This window comes from Mangifera indica, unplaced genomic scaffold, assembly GCF_011075055.1.
Source record: "Mangifera indica cultivar Alphonso unplaced genomic scaffold, CATAS_Mindica_2.1 Un_0040, whole genome shotgun sequence".
Taxonomy (NCBI): Eukaryota; Viridiplantae; Streptophyta; class Magnoliopsida; order Sapindales; family Anacardiaceae; genus Mangifera; species Mangifera indica.
Genome location: NW_025401132.1, coordinates 220,693 through 235,334, shown reverse-complemented (window position 1 = coordinate 235,334; position 14,642 = coordinate 220,693). Strand labels below are relative to the sequence as shown.

Here is a 14,642-nt window from a genome sequence, read left to right as displayed (position 1 = left end):
CAAACTTTGAATTGGGGAAAAATTATGAGTTTTTTAAATCTGGGAAAGAAAATGTAATATAACTTTAGTTTTTTAAATAAATGATTATTTTATTTCTCATTAATAGAAATTTGCTTATGAATGAATGTTTAAAATTTTGAAAGTTAGAGGGTATAAGTTTGAGTTTTCAATATACCTTGTGTGGGAATAAGCCTTTTGGCCTTCAAAATAATTAACAAGACAATAATGGTGATAAACATTTTGGAAGTTTTTTCTACAATGATCATTAAAAATGATTCTCTTTGTCATCTCATTCTCTTGGATTTATCAATTGCTCAATTGATGCCATGGAGGATGGCAAATGGGCAGCTGAGGCACAATAATTTTGGTATAGCCCGCTTCGGTCTGACATGGAAAAACGCATGTTGTGCCAAACCAGCGAGCTGAGCAGATTGTAGACATGTCAAATGAGTCGAGTCAAGTTACGAAACACATAAAATGGCCAGGCTTGGAAGGGTACGACTTACACTGTAGTAGTCATGTCAAGCCTGTAGGGCTTCTAGACCAGGCCCGTGAGCCAGAATGGCCCAACCTATACTGTTCTGGGAAATTAAAAATGAAAAAATAAAGCTTTTTTTACCATGAGTGCTGCAACCTATAGCCTACACAGCCACTAGCCAGTAGTCGTTGGGTTTGAAATTATTATTTTTTCTAAATAAACCCACCCTCCCCCACTCTCTAAACAACTCACATTCAACTTAATTTCTCAGTCTCTTATTCTCTCTTTACATTCACTTCTTTCAATTTCTTTTACATTCCACATTTTCTTTATTCAATTTTAATATTTCAATTTCAATTTCAATTTCTCTCTACAATCTATTCATTCAATTTTTGTATTAATTTTTTTGTCTTTGATTTTTTAATAATTTTTTAAATAATTGTTTAAATTTACTAATATAAATTTCTTTTTAAATTAATATAACCGATAATCGTAAATTATAAGTAAATTCTCAAAATCACATTTTGTTTATATTTTCAAATGATGTAAAATTATTTTCTATTAATAATTATCATATCTAATTAAATGATATTCTTTATTTTATTGATATCATCACGATAGACTTGTTTTTTTTAATCACGTCTTCATGGCTTATCCTACATTTGAGTTGAGACAAATTATATTTCATACACTCCACCAACAAAAAGAACTAAGTAACTTGCATGCATGGCTTTCAAACAATGTCATTCTTAATTTTTGTTATACATGTTACTATTACAATTCCTTTAATGTCTATTAACAACATAATTTTTTTTCAATTTTGTTAAGTATTATTTTTCTTTAAAATATTTTTATAATAAAAAAACTTAATTTATTTTAAACAGAAAAGGTGTGTAAACGATTAGGACGATTCCACTTTTGTAGACTCAATTGATCAAGAATTAGTGCATTGTAAACACTGTAACAAGAACCTTACATGGTCTATGTTATAGTATTTACATTGTACCCATTCTTAATAAATTGATTATACAAAAGTGACATCGTCTCAATCATTTGAACATTTTTTTTGTTTAAAATATATTAAGTACGTTCATCATCAAAATATTTAAAAAAATAATAATTAATAAAATTGTAAAAAAAAATAGAAACTAATTTGTTAACAAATATTAATAAAATTGTGATAGTAATATGTATATAAAAAATACGAAAGGCATTGTCAGACTATCACCTACGTGAGTTATTCAATTCTTTTTTGTGCTTGAGCATATGAAAAATAGTTATCCTGACTCAAGTGTCAGGTAAGTCAAGAAGACATAATTAGAGAAAATAAGTTTATTACAATGTCACTGATAAAATAAATAGTTTTTCTTAATTATATACAATAATTACTAATAAAAAATAATTTTATATCATTTAAAAATATAAATAAAATGTGATTTGATAAATCGACTTATAATTTATAATCTTTGGTTGTATTAATTTGAAAGAAAACTTATATTAGTAAATTTAAATAATTATTTTTAAATTTTTTAAATTAATATAAAAATGGGCCATCTCGTTATATAGGGCCATGTCATGGGAGTAGTAAAATTTGTGGGTCGGCCCAACACGACCCACCAGCACATCTAGCAAGTTTTATCATAGGTCATGAGATAAAGCTTACCAATTAATCAATACACCCGATATTATTGAGTTATTTATTGTAATTTTTTTTATTAATTTTTTTTGCATATGAAAGTCTACTAAATGATGGATCTTAACACAACCCAACACATGGGTCTAGTGGACCACATTATCTAGGCCTGACACAGGAAAAAGCAAGTCATGTCAAACCCCTTGAGCTGAGCAAGTCATTTCATACGCCATGAAATAAGGCTTGCAAATTGATCAATACTAGTCGGTATTATTGGGTTATTTAATGTAATTTTTTATTAATTATGTTTTTCACATGAAAGTCTACTAAATAATGAGTGCTAACACAATTAAACATGTGGGTTCGGTTATCACATTATCTGGCCTTGACACGAAAAAAAGCAAGTCATGTCAAACCCATGAGTCGAGCAGGCTGTGAGATAAGACCTCGGGATCGATCAATACGACTCGGTATTATGGGGTTATTTATTGTAATTTTTTATCTTTTTTTACATGAAAGTTTGCTAAATGATGGGGCTTGACATGACCCAACATATAGGTCTGGTGGGCCACATCATCCGGGCCTGGCATGGGCTACTATCATCTCTGGGCCATCTACAAGAAATTTAAAAAACGAAGTAGACTTTTTGATGATGGAGTTCCAAGATGAACGAGACTGCGCACACCAATGTAAATGGAACCAAAGCTATGAGTTTTGAACTCACGCCATCATGAACCATAGCCTAGATCTGGCTCCTTAGATCACTCGGCCATGCTGTCTGCAAACTTCGGTCTTGCAAACTATATATTATAATTTAGGTTTGACACTTTATCTTCCAATGTCCGTCCAGGTTTCCTCGATGGGTTGGTTTGAAGGGTGAAGACTTTTAGGAGATGATGATGGTATCTTGTGTTAGAAATTATATAATTATATTTTCTATTGGGTGGTTCATGCACATTAAAAATACATTAGTATTATGCACATTAAATAAAACTATATATATAATTTTGTGCATAATTTTATGTATAAATAATTATATGTCATAATGTGTTTTATTTTTAATTTTTAATTATTCAATTACATAATAATATACCCTTATTTATGCACAAAAATTATACATATAATACTATTCTATGTGTATTATATAATACGGTTCATTTGATAATATTTTAAAGGCTAAAGGGTAATACAGTGTTCTGATTAAACATATGTTACATTTAATTGCGTCCTCTCTCTATAAAAAGAGAATTAAGGGAGCAAAATTCTATTTAAGGAGAATTCGGGATAAAATTATTATTAAATCAAACTTTTATTGATCAAAGAATGTGTTTAATTTTCCTGTTACATTATTTGTGAAAATCAACAAATTCAAGCTCCTGAGATTTATGTTTATGTACAATTAAGGCGAAGAAATGAATGGAATCATCATATGATCATACAAATTAATATTGATATACTGCATAATTAAAATTAAAGTGTGAATTAGGGGGTTCATCAAATTAAGGTTCTGATCAATTCACTTTGATTCTATACAAATTGGATTGATTCCCTTAAAGTCTGAGGCTACCTCCAAACTCATCCTTTAACACTATGTTACATTCACTCAATACACACTAATTGATGTTTCCATAAATTTCAACCTTGGGTTGCAATTTCAGTTCCAGAAGAATGAAAAAACCAGCAGCATCTACACTCTGGTTCACATATGAAGAAGCAAACAATTCTAATTCCACATCTAAAAGTCTATATAAAAACCTACACAATTGAAAATATGGTACATTTATATCACATTTGAATTAAGAAGAGCTCAGAGGCTTTAAATGAGCAGAACGATTCCATACAATGCAGTTTGGTAAGCATCTTATAACAGTATGATCAGGGGAAGAAGGTACAAAGTTTGATAAAAATTCTGGATCCTCCTCCACAGATGTCAAATAACTTTCCAAAGTCGAAACTATTTCATTAAAATGTGGTCGTTTGTCTGGATTGGTTGACCAGCAATGGTTTATGAGATGACTGAATGCCGCAGGGCATGTTGGTGGTAACGGTGGTCTAGCATTCTGCATGTAAGACAGATGTGCATGATCAATGAAACTGCATGATGTATGCTGTTTGTCAAGATATCTAATGCATGTATCAATTGAGCAAGATCAGGAATGGTATATTTACTAAATTCACCCAACATATGCAAACAGCTAGAATATGGAATCACATGAGCCAGAGAGAAAGAAAAGTAGAAATGTGAAATCAGAGTTATTAATACATAAAGGAAGCTCTTATCTGAATTTCTAGAACACTCTTGAGTTGAAGTAGTAAGCTTCAGTGCAGCGTGAGTAAACATATTGCGTATGTAAATCAGTATAAGCATCAGAAGGGAAACAAAACCTATAATAATACAATCAAGGACAACACATGTTCCATGAGACCAATAATTCATAGCAAGAGTTCCTCCTCTTTGGTTTTTCACAGTATGCAGCAATTGTAACTCCTTTACCAGTTCTTCATAGGTGGAAAACTGGGGTTTCTATTTTCAATAGATTTATAATAAAGCTATATCTCTTTACTATATCTGTTCTAGAGAGACTCAAATCAAGTGGCAACATAATGAAACTCAACATGTTAAAGAGATATGATGTCATCTAACCATTGTTTTAAATCCCAGATGAGATTGGCCAGTTGAACTGGCTTGATTGGGACCCCGTGGTCATTCTGGTTCAAGCAAATGTTTAAATCCATTTAAGCCATCGGACCGGATTAACCCGAGGTTGAATCAGGCGAATACGTTGGGTTGCAGTTCAACCTTCAAGTCAATTCAGTTAAACCATCATGTTGTCTAAAAACAATGCATCTAACCAGTTACCAGTTTTACTCAGAAGAAGCTGAAAGTTTCTCTGATATATCTATACAACTTTTCACACTGGCCTCAGTGTGGGGGGTTGTGTGTGTGTGTGCATGTAACAGACAAAACAGCAGTCCCTACACATTAATTGGCTATGAACGGAGACAGGCATATATGAGTGACTGTCACTCATGATGCCAATTAAGCATGTGAAGAATCATCTAGGAGACCAAGACTAGCAAAGGATATTATCACTATAAATGGAAATTTGCTTTTGGTAAAAAAATTGTATGATTTTATTCTACATGTAAATTGTAATGAAGGAATCAAACAAATAAACAGTAAAGAACCAATAACCATGTAAAACTTGTTAGCAAATGGCAAGTCAACCATAGTTAAAAAGAACTGTGCCAAAAAGAGGTATTTTTCTACTGAACCTATGACTTTGTTAGTTGCAACGTGGCAGCAAAATACTCCACACACTCTGAAAAAACCTTGGTATTAGGAAAAAAAAATTGCTTTTTTAGTGTATATACTTTTCTTGATTCCATTAGCAAAATTTGAAAAGGAATAAATATAAATGAAGGAATAATATAATGGAATATAAAGGACCCTGTGCCTAAATTGAAGCATTTAGTTTTGTTCTAGTTTATGTAGTGTCATGCACTTAATGATAAAGGACACAAACATACTAAGATAACAAGATGCATGAATAAATGTTCACTCATTTAAAGATAAATGAAGGCAGAAAATTTTGCATCATGCATTTCTACCATGACATCTTCTAACTCAAGAAAGAGAATTTTTAAAAAAATTCAGAGGATAAATTTTCAAAATCACTTAGATGATCTTATAGCAATTATCAATTGCTAAACAACACTCAACATTGTTCTTTACTCAGCCTTGTGTCTTTCTATCCTAGAATAGGTAAGGTACAGTTCATCCTATACCTAAAAAATAGGTATTAAGGAGAGATCTTGGTCCATATTGATGAGAAGTCATTATTGAATTGAGCAAGAGGTAACACAGGCAATTGTAATGCAGCATTCCAAGACTTAATCAGGTAAACTTACCTTCTGGCAGACTGCAAATGCAGCTTGTTCTGGGGTCATGTTTTCAAATGGTGTTAATGCAGTTAAAAGCTCCCAAAGAACTATGCCAAAACTGTAGACATCAACTTTCTTTGTATGGTGTTTTTCTTTAATCATTTCTGGTGCCATCCAGCGATAAGTACCTGTAAATCCCTTAGCACTACCACACTGAGATTCTAAGCACGAAATGCCAAAATCTGCTACCTTGACACACATATCTTCTCCAAGCAACAAATTTTCTGATTTGAGGTCCCTATGAAGTATTCCTTGTGAATGAAGATATTGCATTCCTCGTGCAATGTCGAGCGCTAGTTTCAGAACAAGTTTGAGTGGTACTGAATGTGGCTCCTGCTGATGAAGATATTTTCTTAGGGACCCTCCAGCTAGATACTCAGTGATTATACAAAATACAGGTGGTTTCTTACAGGCTGCAACAAACTGCACAAAAGAAAGCAAAATAGATACACAGTATAAAATGATTGATTCCAACTCATACTTAGCTGTTGGAAATATGCATACTAACCGTTTAGGATGAACAGAAAAATTCAATAATGTATATTGTTTTATATGCTTCCACTATTACTTGACCTGCAATACCAATTGCACTAGATAGAAATAACCCATCTATCTAATATAACCTAACACCAAAAAGACTAAGAAGGAAGTCTATTGAAAAAGGCAGTTTTAGATATAAGAAAAAACTATTAGGCCAGAAATCTTAAGTTGAATAGGCAATCTCCAAAAGCTAAAAGCAGGGGAAATCGACTAATTATCATGTGAAGCCCATGGCTTTGCTTGATGAAAAAAGAGTATATATATATATACGGTCCTAGGCATTTGTGGCCCATATCACTACCACCATAATAAAATCCCATCATTCCTAAACTATCAATAAACTATGTTGCCAATATTCCAATTTGTCTGTTCAAGATAAATCATAAATTTGAAGTAAAAATACAAGCCAGTTATCCCTTGCTGTCACAGGTTTCTTTCTGAGAATTAATTTTCACATCTAAATTTTGACCACTAAGGAAAAATGGAGAAAGTAACGAGAAAGAAGGGAAATAACACAGTTGCAAATCCACATTAGGAAAGCTTGGCCTATAATAGCATATTAGACACGCAGATACTGTTCATATTAGATTTAGCTTTCCACTCTACAGTATCTTAGTAATATGACTATGATCCAAATGAAAAAAGAATGAATTCTTAAAGATATGAAGTCGACTCAGTATTTTAGAGTTTGCAAAGCATATTGAATGCCACTACTAGGATTCTAACCAAACTTTATCTACACAAGTGAAAGAGCAACAGTAATAAATATGCACATGGGTAGTATGCAACAGATAGGCAAGGATCAATAAATGCTGACTGAAAGTTGTTGAATGCATAAAGCCGGAATACCTTGGTACGTGATAAACTAGAGGGAAAGACGACGTTACTACTGTTCTGTAGATCAGTATCATGTTGATCCCAAAAAATAAATAAATAAATAAATAAAGGAAAAGAAAACTTTGAAGTTGTCATTTTGAAATGACTTTAAGTAGAAATAAGCACTTTTCTCTGTAAAACAAAAGCACTGAGGTTCCCATTGTGATATTAGTACTTGTTTTGCGTATGCCCATGTCCACCATTCTTGAGTCATTAAAATTATGAGAAAGTAAAAGCATTAAACTACTACATTCCCAGAAACATGAAAGAGTAGAAATTTCAAGAACCCAGAGGAGCTTACAGTGATGATATTAGGATGCTTTAATCGAAACAAGAGAGCCACTTCTGAAGTGAATTGTTTTTCAAGAAAAGAAGCCAAGTTTTCATCTTCCTGTGGCTGGCTAACGAGCTTGATCGCCACATCTCTCTGCTTGTATATCCCTCTATAGATTCTACTATGCCTTCCTGAAGCAAATTTACAGCCGATAAACAACTCTGACATATCTGCACTCCATTCTTCTTCCCCTTCTCCTTTTATCGCTGCACCAGAAGAGACTAAATACTCAGACCACGAAATAGCTCTCTTATATTCACCAAGAGAGAGCCTCCTATCAGGTTTGTTGTTAATGGAGATTCGCTTCAACCATTGAAAATTCTTCATGGGTTTTTTTTTATAAGATTTGATATAAATTCATCGAATTTAAACCTTCAAAGATCTTCCAAAATTAGAATGTAAAGACAAAAAAGAGAAAACTAAACTTTAAAGCTTGAAAATGCTCAAGTCATTCAACCACATTTCGAGAGATTTTATGCGCAGTGAACCACAAATAATACCTACTCAGTCTAGCACATCTCAATCATTTTAATAACTAGAAAAAAAACAGAAACAGAGAACAAAATCACAAGAAATCTAAAGTTGTCTTCATCCGATATCAACCCAGATCTCGAAACCAGGCAAGATGAAGAGAAAAACAAGCAGTCTGATTACGTAGAATATCTATAAAAAGACCTTTTTAAAAAAACAGTCAGACACACAAGGGTTTCTCAAAAAACAAATTAGGAGGGGGTTATATCGAGGTGGGTGAATCAATGGAGAAGAAGGAAGGAAGAAAGAGAATGAAAGAGAGGTGGGTGGTGGTTATTGTTGGTGGAGGTGCTGTTAGTGATGATGTGCAGTGAAAGCATATGCAAGGGCGAGCTGGCTTTGTCTCTCTCTCAACACTGTAATGCAATGAATTGCGCAACTCTTTCTTTTAACGTGCGACGATCCACTCAGAAGGAGACAAACCGGGTCCTTCCACATTATCACTTCTACTACTACTCTCTTTCTCTTTTTTGCCCTTCCCTCCTTTCCTACTACTTTACTTCAATTACAAAACTACCCTTATCTCGTTGTCATTTATAGATAATGTTTTGGCCAGAGGACAATTTTCCACCCCAGTTTTATCTAACCTCAAAAGCATATTTATAATAGGTAAAAAATTTAAATAATTATTCATAAACTAATTATTATTAAAATTTTTAATTAGAGATAAAAATAAAACCATTATTTTATCTTAAAATCTAAAACATTTATATTATTTTTTTCTTAATTTAAAAAACTAATAATTTATCTTATAGTTAAACTTTTAAACATTCATTCCCCCCCCCCGGGCCCCGCCCTGCCCCGCCCCCACATTTCTAGGTTTCATATCCGGTTGATAATCTTCTCAAATCTGATTTATGGTTTTCTCAAATCTAGTTAAAGATCTTCTCCAATAAAGGACGACCCTTCGTTGTCTATATCTAGATAATGAAGCATCATCTAAATCAAGAAGAAGCGATGAAGGACAATGAGATATCGTTTCGTCTTCCAGACGATAAAGGACGATGCTTCATCGTCTTTCGTGGTGACGATTGATCATCTTTCGTAGCCAAATTTGGAAGATAGGTAGAAAGCATTGATCGTTAGCCAAAATAGTGATGGTTGGAGAAGGGAAACAAACTCTAGGAGTCTCAAATCTAAATTTTTCAAATTTTAAAAATAAGAGGTGAAGTGTTAGTTTTTAAAATCTACGGAAAAATTATATAAATTTTTAAGATTTTAGAGTTTAGGAATAAAATAATAATTTTACTTTTATTTTTAACTACAAATAATTTATGGGTAAGTATTAAATATTTTATCTGTTATAGATATATTTTTACGATGAAGTAAAACTTGGGTAGAAAATAATCCTTTCGCCTTTTATTTTTATTGGCCAAATGCCCCTTCCCACTCAGACTTTGACCAAACCATAATGTCACACTCATTGAATTTGAAACACTTGTTAAAAATTATTTAATTTTAATATAAATTATTAATTTTTCATTTTTAATAAAATTATAAAACTATTCTAAATACTTAAAGTAATTTTATATATATATATATAATTTGAGTATATAAAATAGATATATAAATAATATGTCATCATATAATTTAAAATTATTTAATCATATGATGATAGATTATTTATATTTATTATTTTATATATTTAAAATATGTATATATAATTTTATTAAAATATTTAATATTAATATCAATTATTAATATATTTTTCTTTTTATACAAAATTATAAAAATACTTGAAATTAATTTTTGACAAATAGATAAATAAAATTTTAAATTAAAAAAATAAAAAATTATAACTTCATCAAAACCGGGTAAAAAATAAGTGATAGGACATTTTGTTTTCATCTCATACAACTAGCCTAAGTCCTTTTTTTGCGGCATAATTTGGTATAGCCGTATAGGTAATAATAATAAAAAGAAAGAGGAAAGAAAAGAGGGGTAGTTAAGGAAAAGAATGAAAGTTAGGAAGGAAAGAGAGAGGCGTTTTAAAACAGAAAGAGAGAGTGTTGGGAAGAGAGAACTAGTGGAGCCCACACTCGCACAGTGGTATCCGTGGGTGTGTCGGACAAAGCCGTATGGTTTGTATGGTCCTCTTCCGTATACGGTCTCTTCTTTTCTTCAATCAATTTTTCCTACTCCCACTCGCTTTCTTAGAACGCGTGTCTCACGCTACTCTTCATATTATGTTTTTTTAAATAATATTCAATATTTATCATATTTTTTAAATATAAAATATAATTTTAAATATATTAATTAAATAATAGACGTTTTATTATATAGATTAAAAAATTAATTTTAAATTATTAATTTAAAATAAATTAATATTTATGTATAAATTAAATTAGATTATAAACCAGTTTACAGTTTAATTAATTAAACGGAATAATTGGATCTGATTTTAAAAAAAATTATGGATGCCAATTTGGTAAAGTTTGAAGGAATAGGATTTCTTATATCTAACCAACAACAAAAATAAATAAATAAAATAATTAAGTAGATTCTGTTTCTACGGAAATAAAGTATGGTAAAGTACGGTACAAAATTCCACAGCAACACCTAAGCCCAGCTCTCCGATGAGTCCAATCAATGTACGGATAAAAAAATAAATAATAAAAGACAGTATCTGGGGGTTAATGTCGCCCAAGCCACTGGACTAGGGCGAAAGTAAGTAAGATCCATTTTTATTTTTTCTGCGAAAAAAATGTCTAATTTTAGCAATGCTACGTGTAAAGTTTGAAATTTAAATTATATAATGTGTTGTGGTATGTTTAATTGATTTTAAATTAAAAATAAATTTAAATTTAATTATATAATAATATATTATTTTAATATTTAATTAAAAATTTAAAATTGAATATGTATAATTTTATTATTTTTTAATCTTATTTATGTTGTGATTACATTTTTTCACTTATCAAGTTAAAAAAATTAATTATTCACTCAAAAAAATTTAAATATGATTATAAAAGCATATATTTTGGTTTACAAAATATAGTGTTGATGCTGAAAATCGCACAGCGAGGGATAGATCAAATTGTGAGATTAATTCGGTATAAGCAAATTGAAAACAATGATATTCTAATGAATATGGTGATATTTTGTAAGTAGTTCACTTTGCTACTTTGAAACTTATGGCAACCGTTATGTTTTTAGTGTTTTTTGTTACAATTTAGCAACATAATAGAATGAATGTTAAAAGTGTTATCCAAAATCTTTGTGCAATCTTAATTTATAAAACAAGAGGCAATGTTACATATGTAATTACACAGTTGAATGTTTTAATCTTTTGTAGAATGAATCTTGACAGATCCATATAGGAATTGATCATTATACCTTAATGGTAGGGGATGAAAAAAAAAATGTTGAGGAGATTATGGAAAACAATTGTAACTCCTAATAGTTCATTTTCTCGCTCTTTGGTCAAAAGGTTTTCTTCTGAAATTGTGTCGCGAACTTGTGTGTAGGTGTCATGGTTGATTGTTGCATGCAACTTGTATAGATATTCATTACATAATGATTTATTGTCTTTTTTGTTGTCTTTTGATGAGAGTTTGACTAAGAAAGGTAAATTTTGATTGCATAACTTTTCTCTTATTTTTGGAGTGTGAGTAAGGTTTTAGAAACTTTTCATCTTTTTACACAAATGAACGACACATGAACAAATGAGATCTTTTATTTGGAGTACATTGTGAAAGTAGCAATTTCAATTTGCATTAAATACGACACATGTGCTTATGTATGTCTATTGTAGTGATTTAAATCAGCATAATGTCTTGTTTGACACAACACATCTACCTTGTTGGAATAGCAACATATGTCATTGACTTGACTTATATGGTTGAGATTGTTTCTCGTTTGTTATTAAAATGTCTATAAAGAATACTTCAAACCCAACTTCTTCTTTTCTCTTAAGTATTTCAAGCACTTGAACTCTTAAGCTTCTTTTGCAAAACATTTAGATTTCCAAAACAAAATATTTGAACTCTTTAGCCTTGGAAGTTGTCCGACAATTCCAATAGTTTCTCTAAACTCTTGCAACATCTCTATGAACTATCTCAAGGTAGGTTTCTTTATTTTTACATATCGTATTTTGTGTTTTAGCGTTTTTATGTTTGCATGTTGTTTATGTGTTTAGATGTTATCTGGGTAGCTTTGTAAGACTGAACAATAATATTTAAGGAATAATATGTTGTTAGGGTTTTTTATCAAGGTTTTGGTTAGGGTGGGAGTCCATTTTTAGACTTGTAGGCAGTCAATTATTGGTCAAGCTTTCCAATACTAACAATCATCTTATGCACGATTTCCATATATCTCTAGAAGCTTGACCGATGATAAGAGTACAAAATTATTGATTGGTTTAGAGGTCTCCTTAACCAATATCAACGTTTTGTTGGTGATGAGGGTATAAAAGGATATCGTAGTAGATCCTTCAACTTACACTGGCAAAAGATTCCTGTTTTCAATATTTATTGACATTCTTCTAGAAATTCAAAATTAGATTATTTCAAGCCAACAAATTCTTCATTGGCTATCATTTATTTTCTAATAGGAACAATGTATGACCAATCAAACTTATTGTACATGACATGAATAGTTTCATACTTATACACCATAAGAAACATAAGTATTCGTATCAGATCTAATTGTGATATCTTAGGCGAAGAATCAATGGTACACCAATACAATCCTATGACGAATCATTAACTAAATATTACATATCCATGTGATTCATCATAATCATTAGCCATGTTTGAATAACGGTTCATTAATTGTTAATGCACACTAATGCTCAAATGATATGACTTTCGTAGTCATCCAAACAAATATCATCTCATAATAGTCAACAGAGGCACTAAGTATGCTTATATGTTATTGCCCAATTAACATCGCATACATAAGAAACGCTTCGATGAATTGATCTTTCGAAGATCCATGTCCTTCGAACAATTTATATACATACAATATATTTAATAAATAAATAAATAAATAAAGTGAAACAAAACATGCATGTGAAATTCAAAACACTTCTTCTATCAATACAAGATAAAACGCTTTAAAACCGATAAAATGATTGGTTTATAAGACATATACTACCAACCGTTACATACAATTTGTATAGATACTCATAATGATTGATCACTTTTTTTGAATTTGATTAACGAAGAGTTTGACCGCATATAATATAGTATAATATTAATATCACTTGTATGTTTAAAATACAAACAAATAATTTTCCTTCAATAATTCGAAAATTAATTCAAACGGAATCCCATCATCAGAATGTCTTCAATATATTTCCATCTATATAGCTTCATCTTGGTTGAGTTCTATCAAGGTTTGCCCTTGCTTTCTTTGTTAGCAACGAAAGCCACTCGTTACTATTTTTTTTATTTTATGTTTTATAATTTATTAATAATAAAATTATTATAATTTGGCTTGATAAAGTTTCGATTTTGTAAATTATATAATAAATAAATGATACTGGCATATCTCATTAAAGTTCTTTTTTAAAATATATATAAAAAAAAAAAGAAATCGTTACAAAAGTGTAAAATTACCATGCGCTCCTTTCCTTTGTCAACCATCTCGCCTTGTACTTCAATTAATTATTAATTAAAGTAGAAGTTATACTCGTGTACATACATTAATGATTTATGAGTGTCACAGGTGTTACGTCCTTATCATCATCAATTGTCTTATATAAATATATAAATATATATATATATATATATATATATATATATATATATTATTAATTTACAAAATAAAAATTTGTGTTGAAAACCAATGTCTGAGGTTGGCAACAATTAATTTGATAATATTAATTAATTGATTGTAATTATCTCCATAATTTAAGGGACGTGCACATGACATGCAGACGTCCCTTCTCAAATGGACCAAAAATAAGCAATATATTATAAAACAATCTGCAGAATTAAATATATTATCAGTATAGGATAGGGCAAAGCGCCTATTCTCACCGAGGGTTAGTGTTTTTTTAAGTTTTTATTTATTAATTTTAAAAAATTTAAATATTTATTTATTTATTTATTAATTTTTAGAGTTGTGTTAAAATTAAAATTTTTACTTAGCAAAAGTATTTAAAAAAGCTAAAAATTTAATTATATTTCTCTATCCATTTTAAAAACTAACAACTCCTCCCTCCTTCCTTCCCTCCCTCCCACCCACCCACTCAAGGTATGAAAAATCACTATTTTTTTTAATGACAACTCTTCGACAACAATCCCTTCTCTAATCCTTGGTGTTTTCTCTCTCTCTCTCAGCTTCTCTCTCCCTCCTGA

The 14,642-nt window shown here is 30.6% G+C and overlaps 1 protein-coding gene across 1 annotated transcript; it reads right to left on the bottom strand.

Moving 5' to 3' along the window:
- Positions 1-3,817: 3,817 nt before the first annotated feature.
- Positions 3,818-8,702, bottom strand: LOC123206516 (serine/threonine/tyrosine-protein kinase HT1-like). Its single transcript, XM_044623748.1, has 3 exons — positions 7,774-8,702; positions 6,024-6,479; positions 3,818-4,171 (listed from the first exon to the last, which is right to left on the bottom strand). Exons 1-3 carry the CDS (start codon positions 8,131-8,133, stop codon positions 3,908-3,910), a joined length of 1,080 nt encoding a protein of 359 aa, XP_044479683.1. The 5' UTR covers positions 8,134-8,702; the 3' UTR covers positions 3,818-3,907.
- Between the last annotated feature and the right edge of the window lie 5,940 nt (positions 8,703-14,642).

Coding starts and splice junctions, on each gene's coding strand:
- LOC123206516 (XM_044623748.1), bottom strand. CDS start 8,133: ATGAAGAATTTTCAATGGTTGAAGCGAATCTCCATTAACAACAAACCT. Junction 6,480..7,773: donor AGCATCCTAATATCATCACT/GTAAGCTCCTCT, acceptor TCTTTTGTGCAG/TTTGTTGCAGCCTGTAAGAA. Junction 4,172..6,023: donor CATTTGCAGTCTGCCAGAAG/GTAAGTTTACCT, acceptor TCTTACATGCAG/AATGCTAGACCACCGTTACC.